The 13,648-nt window shown below is 46.7% G+C and overlaps 1 protein-coding gene across 4 annotated transcripts in view; it reads left to right on the top strand.

The window, feature by feature from the left end:
* Positions 1-12,742, top strand: part of LOC144103938 (anoctamin-4-like) — a 58,786-nt gene extending 46,044 nt beyond the window's left edge. For 3 of the 4 annotated variants that reach the window (XM_077636658.1, XM_077636657.1, XM_077636656.1), the window contains 8 exons: positions 1,303-1,357; positions 3,057-3,151; positions 3,268-3,416; positions 4,420-4,572; positions 5,673-5,725; positions 6,730-6,914; positions 8,768-8,873; positions 10,562-12,742. In XM_077636658.1, the coding sequence (XP_077492784.1) occupies positions 1,303-1,357; positions 3,057-3,151; positions 3,268-3,416; positions 4,420-4,572; positions 5,673-5,725; positions 6,730-6,914; positions 8,768-8,873; positions 10,562-10,681 (916 nt within the window). In that variant the 3' untranslated portion in view covers positions 10,682-12,742. The remainder of the gene's footprint in view (positions 1-1,302; positions 1,358-3,056; positions 3,152-3,267; positions 3,417-4,419; positions 4,573-5,672; positions 5,726-6,729; positions 6,915-8,767; positions 8,874-10,561) is intronic. The other variant, XM_077636659.1, reaches the window with a different exon arrangement.
* The last annotated feature ends 906 nt before the right edge of the window (positions 12,743-13,648 follow it).

Below are 13,648 nucleotides of genomic sequence, written 5' to 3'. Positions count from 1 at the left end.
TGGACAGGCAACGTTATCTTTCTCTTTTCACAGCGCCGCTCTGACAGATGGAATTAGAATATCGTGGCCGAAATTCGTGCTTAACGCTTTCGAGGGCATCTGGGGCTGCGCTGCTTCCGACTCACAATTCATGGCGGGCTTTGACATCGGCTGATTTGGTAATATTATTTCCTGTTTGAGATATTGAACCATGATGATGAGTCGAAAATTTTCAGGTACCACGCAGGCCTTCGATATTGACGCTCTTGGCAGCAGAACCTGTGGCACTGAACCAAAATGATAGTCGGTTTATTTTTGTGTGCTAAAAGCTTCGTATTCTGCTCTATTCTTTCAGAATGTCTTTCTCTGGGTACAGTTAATATTCACGATCGTAATTATGCTTATTTTAAACCTTTAAGATAAAAAAATCTGCGGAAAAATTATCATTTTCACTAGCAACCTAACAACGTCCACTCAGGGCAAACACAGCACCCATATCTCTCCATTTAACCTTTTCTTCTGCTAGTAGCGCCCTCCTTATTCGCGGAAAATTCCTAATCTCACCCACTCACCTGACTTTGTGCTATCCACTGCTACGCTTGCCTTCTCTTGGAATCCAATCCATTACCCTTGACAACCGTCTGTTATCTTCGTATCGCATTACATGTACTGCCCATGTCCATTTCTACAATTCTGCCAGTATGTCATCAACGCTCGTTTTTTCTTTGACCAAGTCTGCTCTCTTCTTGTCCCTGAAAGTCACGCCTACAATTTTCCTTTGAATAGCTGGCTGTATTGTCCTCGATGCGTGTACAATTTGTGTCAAAGTTGTGTCAAGTAGTCAAATAGTATTAGTGAAAATAATACTAGACACAATGTGAATGACCTCAAATCAAGGCAGGCCCATGAAAGTCAGTTAGCATCATGATGTGTGTTCCTGCTCCTAACTTGTAATGTTTTCATAAAGTACCAGCTAGAGATTTCCAGTGGCAGTACGATGGACAGGAAATGACGTCACAAGGAGCATTCATAGGCGTCAGGTGCGAGACTGCCCACGAAACGCAGTCAGCCGAGTCGAGCAGGACCTCTTAATGGGCAGGATGTTCGTCTGCAGACGAAAGGTGGCTTAAAGGGGCAGGCGATAAATTTTTGCTAATAGAAATTTCTTTCTGCGGAAAAAGTACGAGGAAGGATGCGGAAATAATAAATAAAAATAAGAATTCGTTCATTCAAGTATCACTGGCAGCGGGTTTAGGAGCATAATAAATCTGATCGGTGCATTCCTGCTTACGGCAACCGTTACACCTCTCTCCAATGATCCAGGTTTTCGGGTGATCCGGGACGCGAGACCCACTGGAGAGGCTATACTCTTGACAAGGTTTGTTGAATTCGCTTCAAAACTTTTTATTCCTTTCTTTCTTTTTTTATTTCTTTCTTTCCTTCTTTCTTTCTTTCGTTCTTCTTTTCCTTATTATTTCAGTTAAAAACGTTCGCGAAAAAGAGAGAAGAGGAAGAGGTGAAAACGAGGGCATTCGCAAGGCCTACTTCCAACTCTTTATTCCGGTCGATAGGATCATAGATATGTTCCCTCAGAGAAGTAGGGGAAACTGTCATCGACTTTTTGAAAATACTGCCATTTTCAAAAGACGGCGAAAGATCACAACCCTCGATGTCTCCAGTGCACGCGTTTGTGTATTAGTAGCAGTGTTACGAAAGCTAAAGAAGCTATTAATACTTACCGCCTCTTGAAATGCATGTGAATTCGAGTGGCTTTTTTATTGCCACCGTAAATGGGCTCTCACTTAGTTCCGCCTTTCTACAAAATCTCCAAAAGGCGCGAACAATAAGACACTAACCGTACCTACTGGGCCGCAAAAAAAGCGTGGAATCAGTTTTCAGCGGGGTCAAACCTCTTTTTATCAGTCGCAAATGCGACTCAGTTCTGCAAGATACCTGAACAAATTTTGACGGTTGAATCTTAAAAAAGATATATGAAAATCCCGGATATGCCCTGTGAATGGTGCGTACTAAAGCTTCACTGTTACTGGAGCATCTATGAACACGGGCGCGATTTTGTTGTCCGCAGCGTATATTCAGCTGGGCAGGCTGGAGCAGGCAGCATTACGCAGTGCTACACAAACAACAAAATGACGGCTGCAGTTGTGTCGGTGAATACTTTCTATAGGTGTTCCTGTCGATTGGAATGACCAATAAACTGCAGCGCGGATTAACGTCATACGTTATCTCTTATTAGCGACATTTATAATAGAATGACCCCGTCGGTTAGCGGTACAGGGAATAACGGGGCGATCGACAGTGCGTATGCCCAGAGCAATAACCAGAGGGGCGTTATGCCCTATGCCCCTAGCCGATAGGGTCACCCTATTGTGAACAACAGCAAAGTGTACAACAGCATAATCTTACCGGTACTCACCTACGGGGCAGAAACGTGGAGGCTAACGAAAAGAGTTCAGCTTAAGTTAAGGACAACGCAGCGAGCCATGGAAAGAAAAATGATAGGTGTAACGTTAAGAGATCGGAAGCGGGCAGAGTGGGTGAGGGAACAAACACGGGTTAATGACATCCTAGTCGAAATCAAGAGAAAGAAATGGGCTTGGGCAGGGCATGTAATGCGAAGGCAAGATAACCGCTGGTCTTTAAGGGTAACGGAGTGGGTTCCAAGAGAAAGTAAGCGTAGCAGGGGGCGGCAGAAGGTTAGATGGGCGGACGAGATTAAGAAGTTTGCAGGCAAAGGGTGGATGCAGCTGGCAAAGGATAGGGTTAATTGGAGAGACATGGGAGAGGCCTTTGCCCTGCAGTGGGTGTAGTAGGGCTGATGATGATGATGATGATGATGATGATTGTGAACACAAATAAAATGTCAGCGGCTTCATGAAAGACTTATATAGACGCGTGGGTAGTGTGGACAGCCTCCGCAGTGGGCGTACTCAGGCAGCCTGTGCGAAATGTATTCAGAAGTGGAGGCAATTTATGATTGTGTTTGCGAGGCGGTATTAGCATTAGTCACAGGGAGGAATTGGTTGCGGATTTCAACTCAGAACTTGGACACTTCGCAGTGCGAAGGAGGCTGCCTGTACGAAGTATTCGTCCAGCTGGCCACGGTCATGGTGGGCCAGCAACTCATCAAGACCGGAAACAAAGTTGTGATTCCGTAAGTTCAAAACATCGATTACTCAAAAGGTTGCTTTTTTTATCGTCTTTCTTAGAGGATGCGGAACTGTTGGCGATGTTGACCTTCAGCGGCCTAAACCACGTACCCGCGTGCAGGATCTTCCAGGCCTGGTGGCGCCAGCGTCGCCGGCGGCAGGGCAAAGAACTACTGCCCGAGCAGCGCGCCGCGCTGGCACGCTGGGAGGAAGACTACCTGCTCGAAGAGTGCCCCAAGCTGGCGCCCTTCGACGAGTACCTCGAGATGAGTGAGCTGCAGGGAAATTACAATTATAAATCAAGACGACGTTAGGCTTACAGCGTTAGGCTTTCGTAGCTTCTTCCTTCCTGCTATTTACTGCCTTCTATTTGCCTCGTTTGGCAGGTTGCATCGTGGAGAGAGGGAGAACCTCTTCAGTTTTAGAGAAGACTCGGTAGATAAAAATGGGGGGAGGGATAGGGTGAGAGAGAGGCGACGGGTGTTCCAGTGGCTTGGGCGTCCGCCTCGCCTGCGGGAAGGGGTTTTTCCGAAACCCACTGCAACTCAAACTGCAAAGTATGACTGCAGTCCTGGGCTGCTGTCCTGGGACTTTGCGAGTAAAACAAACAGGACATATTTGCGGAAAATTGTTCGCTGTCACACCGCACCTCAGGCTCAAACATTCGCTTTACGCACTTGTAACCGTCCTGTGATTTTTTCCTCCAGTCTTTTTTTTCTTCCTCATTTCATTTTTTTTGTTATTGACTTATTACATTCAACTCACTTTACAACAATGTCCTGATGCGGGAATCCTGCGGTAGTCACCTTGTTGTTTACCTGCTAGCAAAAAGGTCTGTTCTGTAAGCGGGAATCAGCAACGAGGGTTATGTGAATAGATGACAGGTGACCACATTACTTAAGGGTTTTGCACGTGGAGGGAAGGGGCGTTCTCGGAGGTGGATATGAAATTCGGTGATCGTCCTTTCTCCCCAGTAGAGAAAGCAGAATGCTTGGGACGGCTTTTTGTTGCAACCAAAACTGGTCTTAACAGTGCCTCCAGAAATGCTAACTGCTGTACAGTCGCTAGTAAAAAAGATTAGCACCATGACGTCACCGGAGCGGCGAAAATCAAAACGTGCGGCTGGCGGGGCGCCGCGCCCCGCTAGGCAATGTTAGGCAATGCTATATAAAATGTTTTGAACACTTTTACCTCGCATGGCAAGCCAGATATTACGTAGCGCTTCGTTTGAGCCAGTACTTAGCACCCTCCATATACTCATTTCGCCCCTCAGCGATCCAGTTCGGCTTCGTCACCCTCTTCGTGGCCGCCTTTCCCCTGGCTCCGCTGTTCGCGCTCATCAACAACATCAGTCAGATCAGACTGGACGCGTACCGATACAGCAAGCGGCTGCGCCGACCCGTCGCCGAGAGGGCGCCGAACATCGGTGCGAAAACCCCTTCATCCTTCAAGCAGTGCTGTCTCGTCCAGTACAATACGAAATACGTCGGTCGCATGTAAGAGACCGGGACCATGCTTTACTCACTAATCGCACAACCACTGCAAAGTATCTTACCCAGGACAGAAGCAGCGTCGGTAAAGCTCGGCAGACATATTAGATTTTATGTCGTGTTCTACCATTCCTCATAGTTAGCGGCGGTCTGCCAGTGAGTCAAATGCGTGAGGAGCGTACATGCAGGTATGTTGCATCATGTACCGCAGCGGTGGCCTAGTGGTTTGAACATCCACTTAGCATGCAGGAGGTGCGGGGTTCGATCCCCAGTACCACTGGGTGCCCACTGGTGATACGGAGGGTACAAGTTTTCCCCTGGCATGATGCTCGGCTTTTTTAGTAGAATTTAGGTAGAAATGGGGCTTTGACCCCACATTGAGGAGACGAAAACACCTTGTGACATGGCACTCATTGGCCGTAGATGCCCTTGCGCCATAAAAATTCGCTATCATCATCATCATAGGTTGCATCCTGAGGCCGTTTCTGCCACCACCAGCGTGACGTCATCCCGCAAAGCTATATAATCGAGAGCAGCTAGCAATCGCTGGAAACAAAATGAAAGGCAAACAAAAAGAAACACCAGAAAATATGGGCTTTGCTGGGCAGATCAACCACGGGATATGTTATGATCGCCGAAGAATCAAGAATAGTTTGGTTCTTGGTCGAGTACTGGATGCCAACTTTCCCTACTGGACAACAGTGTGCATGCATCGAAATATTCATTAGACGCATTCAGCAGCGTGATTGGCTGCTCAAAGCGCCTCTGCACTTTTGTCACTGAAACTCTGTTGTTGGCGCAATTCAGCAGCACCCAGGCGATCAAGCGATGAGCGCACGACTCTCCGGCAGGTACGAAGAATTATTCCAGCGTTCGACACTACGAACATATTTTTCGGCAGCTACGTAGCTTCATTAAGCTTGTTTAGAAACGTCCCTGCAATTCGCGCTTTAGTTGTCTATGTTGAAGCGCAAAACTAGTTTTTGCCATCGATCAAAGTCTTTGCTAGGAAATATCTCGCCATCTCTTCTTTCAGGCGCTTGGCAAGCCATCTTGAGGATCCTTGCGCGCTGTGCCGTAATTTGCAATGTGAGTACCCGCTCTGCGGTTGTCGGCGGACGTTTCCGGGCACCGTTGAGTAGATTAAGGAAGTAAATACTCATCTGTTGGCTCTTTGGAGTGACTATTAGACCTGGATGAAATTTGTGAGCATGACATATATATAGCTATTCTGATACAAAGTCACCTCTTTAGAGGGCAATGAATGATAGCTCCTTATAGCAGTTTGGTAATGCCGGTTCTTGAGCTGCCGTGGGTACAAATTTGACAAGCTGACTCAGTCTTCACGGAAGCTGAAAGAATTTCGTGCCCTCCGATGCAGCCAGAAAAATGGCGGGCAACGGGATGAAACATGGTGGTACAAAAAAAAAAGGTGCGCTGTACCACGGTAACCTCAAACTAGGGTCGAAGGTAGCCCCTCCGTAGGCCAACTCCCCAAAGATAGGCGCATGGTACGTAAGTGTGGAATTCAGGCCAGACTACTGCGTACATTCTGAAGAGCTGTGGAGGCTTCCTGATCCTGAACTGACGAATTACTATAGTGTGGCTTTTTTAAAACCTTACAAGCTTCAAGAAGACTACAGCCTACAAGAAGGCTACAAGAAGGCCACTATTTTTTTAATCGCAATCATGTTTTGTCTGCGCAACATCCGCTTGGCTTCACCCTAAATAGATTAGCTAGAACTGGTGTTTTATTTATGCGTGCCAGCTGCGTAAAAACCTAGTGCCAAACTTCTTTTTTTTACATGTGAAAAATTGCAATTTCTGCCAAAAAAGGTGTGAAATGAATCTTGGGACGAAAACGAAATTGCGCTCGTAACATCTATAGGCCCTAAAATTTTTCACCTAAATGCGACTCTCACATTTCACGCTGAAAACATTCTTCGTTACGTGTATATCCTAATGGCAAAGGAAAACTTCTCCCAGGGAGATAGCTCCTTCCGAACAGCTCAAACTGACAGCTCATCGAAAAAAAAAAACTAAAATAGCCCTAAGACAGTGCCACCTCGCGGTTCTTACACGTACTTGTGCAGGCGTTCCTGATCGCCTTCACGAGCGAGTTCATCCCTCGGCTGGTGTATCAGGTGCGGCACAGCAAGGGCCTCAGCCTCAGCGGCTACGTCAACTTCACGATGGCCCTCTTCGACACCAGCGACTACGACGACGTCCACCGACCAAACAACGGCACACTCGACGGATCCATCGTCAGGGAGTGCAGGTACCGTAAAGAAAATTCCGCCTCCTCCTTTGCCTCATGAACCTTTTTTTCATTTCTGATTTGTGAATTCACATGCAATGCGTGTAGGCTATTCAGATGGCTTTGCACTGTGCTGTAGGAAGCAATATCCGCTATTACTAAATACGAGACAACAAGAAGCGAATTCAGCATCGCGTACAAACAGCCATACTCGAGCTTGATCTCGCTCCTGCTCCATCATGGCGTCACCGTTTCATACTATACCATAGACAGATTCTTGCACTTAATCGTGGCCGTGTCCGTGCTGCAGCATCAGGATTTTAACCAAACCAAGTTCTCACGCTCACCGCGGATCCATCACCGTGAACGTTGGTCTGTTTGTACGCATGGCCTTATATAGCCAACTTCCATTATGTCGGCGCTCTCAGTGTGCTAACATGGCGCAGTCACATGGTAACTTTTGAAGTTTGTAGACTGAAGTTCAAATAACGTAAACGAAGCATGCTAACGTTATTTTCGATAATACGAATTTGGTTGTTATCATTCAGCATATTTTTTTACAATGAAAATTTTGCACTAAATGAGAGCACAAAAGAAAGACACCCGGGGCGCATTCGCTGCGCTGTCAATTTTTCGTCGTCCATGTCGTGCACATTCGGTCCTCTCTCATTGGTCACTCAGATATACCCGCGGCTTTCAAGCGTGTGCGGCACGCATCCCAGTCATTGCGTAGAAGGCGACCGGGCCTTACCACTGTTTGAAATTTGATGCAATATGCATAACAGCGCTATGTCAGCAGTAGGCAACCGGACCAGCCCACTGGCTGCCATTGGCTGCTATGTGCAGCGAATAGTGATGTCCGGTCACCAATCGCCCAATGGGCAGATCGTTTGCCACAGACGCTTGAAGGCTGCGGGTATATTTGAGTGACCACTGACAAAGCACAGAATGGACACGAAATTGACAACGAAAACTAGGGACGTTGTAAATACGGCCCCTGGTCTAGTGTTTTATAACGATATACTTAGTCGTTGATTTCAATTCCCTGTGCCGTCAGTGTGACGAAAGCAACAGGACATGAGGAAGCAAACGGCCGATCACATACACAGCCGGTCTGGTCAGGGCGCGGTCTGTCTGCCACACTGGCCAGGCTGCTCTAATTCGTCCACCCAGTTTCTTTTCCGGTTCTGGAGTAGTGCCGCTAAAGTTAATCCGAAGTATCAAACGTGACGTCATGCTCCGCCAATCCCCGGGCGCTGGGGACAATAATGCAAATAGAGAAGCCCCTGCTGCGGAGCGTGGTCCCCGCCGACCAGCAACGCCTGGCGGCTGGAGCCACGAAGAACCAACGTGTCTTCGCGAGCCTTTAGTCGCGGAAGTCCCGGTTCCCGTCCCATAGGCCTGCGAGTCAGGGGAGGGGAGTAAGGGTCTCCGTCGGAGGAAATAGTTTTAATCATCGTTAGCCTTTACGCTCATCTCTAAATGGAGCATAAGCGCGTTGCGTGTTTAATGAAGTGGCGTCATCGACGTCTTCACCCATGGCCTACGTTACGCAGAGATAAGACCATTGGCAGAAGATCAAATGACAATAAAATTAAATGGATTGTCTGGAACCATCTCCTCCGGTTTAGAAGGCTGCACAAAATCCTGAACTAGACGGGTGTTTGCACCCCGCAGAAATGTGGACGGGTGGCTAGTTGATGACACATGCCACCTTTAGCAATTTATAGTAACATCACGCACTCTGATTTTCAAAGCTGAGTCCTACTTAGCCGAAGCACCCTCTCCATAAAGCATTTCCATTATTGCTCTCGAACGTCAGGATAACAACATGCAGTGCAAAACAATATCCGCGTTTAATTTTCCTCGGACAGGTACGTGGGGTTTCGGGAACCACCGGGCACCGAGAACGAATACCAGCTGTCCGGTACCTTCTGGGTCATCACAACCGCCCAACTGTGCTTCGTCGTCATCTTCGAGGTAGAGTGTGGTATATCCGTGTCTCTGATGAGACAGTATCTAATACTACCAGATTCTGCAGTACCCTTGAGCAAAGCAAAAAAAATGTTTGGCAAGATTGCACTGAATGTACGTTACGCACCTTTGGTTCACCAACTTCAGAGAACGGTTTATGATGCTATTTTCATTGATGCTTGTTTCCACAAAACTTATACTACACATCTTCCACGTCGACTATCAGCTTTCCTTTCGGCAACTTTTAGGAAGCCGCATTTATTTCTGTAATTGGTGGTGGCAGTGGTTTATTTTAGAGAAAAATAATTGAAAAGGCGTTTTTGGGCATCAATGTTTTGATTGGGGTCCTCAGTCAAGTACTTCGTAGGGACGTCCAATGAAATGAGCTCGACGAATAAGCTCCTGCTATCCAGCGAGCAAAGATTGAATCAGCCGCGCCTCCCGGCATGCCTCAGGAGAGGGTGAGGGGATCGGGGTAGTCCACCGGAATTCGGGCATTCCCAGATTTCGTGGTAGATTGTTGACGTGGCTTCGCAGGGTGGGCAGAGCGAGTCGTAGTGTTTTTACAGGGTAAGAGTTGGACACAACGTAAAAATTAGAGAATGAGAGCGTGTTTACGTGCGCCACTCCTTCGCGGAGCTCCTGTCATCTGGGGATGAAGGTATTTGATAATGCTTTTGACTGCTGCGGTAAAACGCCAGAGTGTCCGTGAACGTCATAGGATCATGCAGTTCTACTTCTACAGCCCTGTCTAGTTTGGAGCCTCTCCTTGACGGGAACCAGACCTGTGAATTCTTAGACCTGGGCATGAACGCGCTGATCTATTCGCGAAATGGGCAGCAAGACAGTCAAAACTGTACCAGGTAGAACATATGCTTAAGAGGAAACAAGTAAAAACTAGTCGTCTTTTTGTTTATTCCTATCTTCATCAGTCGTCTTTTTGATCGGTTTCCTATGATGTAAGACAGCACGACTTTCAAAGTACCGAAAGTGCTCAAAAAACAACAAAGTACGGTACTTTACTCGACTGCAATGTCCAGCCTAAAAGAAAATTTTTTGTTGGCTCTTTTTGTGGTTGCTCCAACTGTGGAATTCTCCGGTAAAAACTTCGTTGACCTCAGTGAACTGTAAGCTGTAGCAGCTGAAAATTGACGCCTTCATTTTGCAGACTTGTGAAAATCTCTAAGTTATGGACCGCGGCAAGAGCGCTCTTGAAATGACAGCCTGTGCGGCCCAATAATTCTGATGGCCCACGGAATGGGTGCTTGAAAAGAGGGTGTGTTACCACTGCCATTTCCTGACCTCGGAGGAGGCGAAAACGTCGAAAAGCTATTTTCTGCTTTTTACGTAATTGCAACTCCTCTGCCCGCATTTTCCACCGCTGCCCCACAGTTCTTTTCAACAGTATTCTTAGGCTGATGGTGGTGGTGGTGGTTATGATAATGATGAACTGATCTGAGGGGTGTCTAGTCCTATTCGACAGTCTCTATGAAATCATAAAAAAGTGGTCAAGGTGTGATGGGCTTCACACGACTTCGTCTAGTGTAGCGTTCACCTCCTAATTTAGTCATCACGGCCATTTTTTGGTGTGTAAAAAGACACTCTGAAGCTTTATACGCATTGTCCCTCGAGACTAGACTCTTCACGCTTGAGTCAACATTTCGAGCTTAGCGCGCATTTCTTGCCTCGCGCAGCACGTGGTGTTCTTCATCACGGGCGTGGTGGCCGGCATGATCCCCGCCATGCCCAAGTCGGTCGCCCAACGGATGAAGCGAGAGCAGATCGTCGTCCAGAACCTCATCGCCAAGTTCTAGGACGCAGACGACACTGCCTCACTTCGCTACCGGGCTTGGGCATCCCGTGGCCCAATTCACGACTCCAATCTTCCATCTACTTCTTTACTGTATCTTTTTATTTAGCTTCTACTTTCGGACAATCGCTTCGCTTTACGTTTATGCAGACACGCTGTTCCTTTTTCACTATCGTTTTAAACGAACCCAATATGTACAGATAATTCCAAAGCGCTGACAAGTGCTTCAAACATTAGCAATTTTCCTTTTTTCGTAAATGCTTTCTTGTAGTTTCCTTTAACGGCAGCTGCTCTTGATCGTAAAATATGTGTTAATCTTATGGCCAACGCGATTGTCCTGCTTCTGACCATTAACATCGCGGCTCTATGGTAGGGCTCATATTGCATATAATTACCGAACCATAGGGAAGACGCCTTCTACTGCACATCGAATCAAGAAGGCAAGAAGTACCGCCGTTCCCACTATCATTCTCTCTGCAGTGGCATTTCTGACACGTGGTTCATCTTATCTGCTTTAACCGGAGGAGTCGCAACAAGACTGAAGACTGCATTGCTTACTCGCGTCAACAGAGAAAACCCACCGAAACGCACTTGCTAAGCGACGAGTACGCAGCAGTTTGCAGGCACGGAAAGTCCATTTCAGTCAGGAGTGGAAAAAGTATTCGCTTCTGCGGACCAGCGACTGTGGCTCGTATAACCAGGCTATATTTGATTCAACAAGATGTTTCAAAAAAAGATAACTGGAAGAAGACTGAAGCTCGTGCCGTTGGACATCGCGGCTGTCATGTGCCAACGTTTGTGGAGTGTTCTTACAAAGTGCATGGCCTGGAACTTTGTGCACACAGAACACGAGACACACAGTGTGGTGAAATATTTTTTACTTTATTGATGACAAAATTACCGGTGCGTCTATTACATGTACGCTTTTGACAATTTGTTTATATTTGTTTTCACTTCTTATCGCCCTGAATGACAACCGAAGTTTTCCCAGCGTGCATCTGTTGCTTATTCTTGAACAGTTTGTGCTTAGAGCACTGAATTCTGTGACGCTTATGTGAATAAATCAGGCCGCGTTTGCATGACTGCCAGTAGAATGTAAAACAGTTCAGTTATTTCTTTTGCTGTCATGAGAAGCAATACAATATTTTTTTTTCAGGACACAGCAAGATTGGATCTGAAATTGTCCAACCATTCGAAACGCACAACGAATACACAGCCTCGCGTGTTATAAAATGCTTTTTTTTACTGATGAACAAATAGTTCGTCGCATTCGCTCATTAAGATTAATGGGGAGTTTAGGACACACAAGAGGAAAATTCTGGGTTCTGTTTGCAATTGCTTAGCTTCGTTGTATTTTTACACGGGATCTTAAAGTAGTGAGTCATCTTTAAATCTGATAGTAAGATTCCTGTTATTCTAAATCACCTTTCAGATAAAAAGTTCGGATACCTAAAAAACAACCAGTATGCGGTGGCAGCATTTGACGAATGTCTAGCCTTAAAGTTTTGATTGTCTGACTGGGTTAAATGAAAATACACGACCAGAATACTTACTACCTACAAAGACAAGTGACCGGTTGACTAAGACCAAAATTTGTAGTAAAGCTGCTGCAAGTAAGTCCAAAGCACGTTTTTTTTTTTTGAAGACTGGCAATGCATCTATATTCTTCGATTTTAGCTTGAAACCAACACCGTGAAGCACTGCCATATCCTCATTTGTGCCGTCATTTACTAACAAAAAAAAAATCTGTATATGTGCCCGGATTGCTACCAAAACGATGTGAATCCTGAGCGTGAGTCATTTGTACTCCCCAAAGGGAGCGAAGACAACGATGCGAAATCGCCAGCGAGCAGCTCGTGTTGTAATCTACAGTTTTTGTTCAGATGCTTTTAAGAAACCCTTTAGTGTGCGTAATACTACACCTGACTTGTATATAGTGTGTTGCAGTAGTCAGAAACTAACTTTGGTTCGTTCATGTTTTCTTTACTGGTTCTTTTTTTTTTAAGTTGTAGAAAGTGGCGCGTCACCCCATGACCCTGGATGTAGAGCCAGACAAAGCAAAATGGTGGAGCTTTTGGAGGCACTGGACAAGCACCTGGAGCGCAATGCGCAGTTGAAGGGGAAATCGCATTCGATTTTCCAGCAGCAAAAGGAGCTGCTGGATACAGAGCGCACCAGTTTTAATGAGCTGGTGACTAACCTTACCGCTACAATGCTGCAAGGCACGCATACTCTGACGACACGAATATTGGCGAAGCCAGCATTACTATTCACACAGCGTGCACCATCGTTCACATATCCTGCACCATCCCCATTCACACAGCATCCACCTCCTTCATTCGACCTGCACAGCTTATTTTCCCAGGCTGTGCAACCGTCTAAGCAGTGTTGGGTTCGAGTCGCTCCCGACGGGACCACGGGTCAAAAACGACGCTTGCTCCGAACTGCGCCACCACCAGGGCAGGACAGACGACGAGTTAAAGGCGTTGGATCATGGGAGGAAGGATACAATTGTGTTTATTTACATTATTTACACGGTCAGGGTCCAAAAGGAACTTCTCTCTGAAGAGAAGATCTTAAAAGGAGGCTTACCGCCGTATTCAAGAACGACACTTAAGCTTAAAGTACGACTTAAGTGGCTCTCCGGTGCTTAAAGCGTTTCATAAACAGCACTTTCACTTAAGTCAAGATCAAAGGCGCACTTACCGACCCGACATCTTAAGCTAGGCTCTCTGCTAGCTTAAGTGCCACTTTCCGCATTTCGACATGGCCGAGTTCTAGCGCAGTTTTTCGGACTTCGTCAACTTCTGTGCTCGCGCCGCCGAAATCGCCGAGGACAGGGCGTACAGGTACGCGCGCGCTCCGCGGCCAGTGCTCAGGAATCGGCAAAACCCCATGGAGATATACAACGACGCCGAATTCTTGAGCAGGTACCGCTTCTCGAAGCAAGCGGTGCTGGAGGTGCTTGGGA

The sequence above is a fragment of the Amblyomma americanum genome, chromosome 9 (genome assembly GCF_052857255.1).
Source record: "Amblyomma americanum isolate KBUSLIRL-KWMA chromosome 9, ASM5285725v1, whole genome shotgun sequence".
NCBI lineage: Eukaryota > Metazoa > Arthropoda > Arachnida > Ixodida > Ixodidae > Amblyomma > Amblyomma americanum.
The sequence above is the reverse complement of the archived record's forward strand: the minus strand, read 5'-3'. Positions and strand labels throughout refer to the sequence as shown.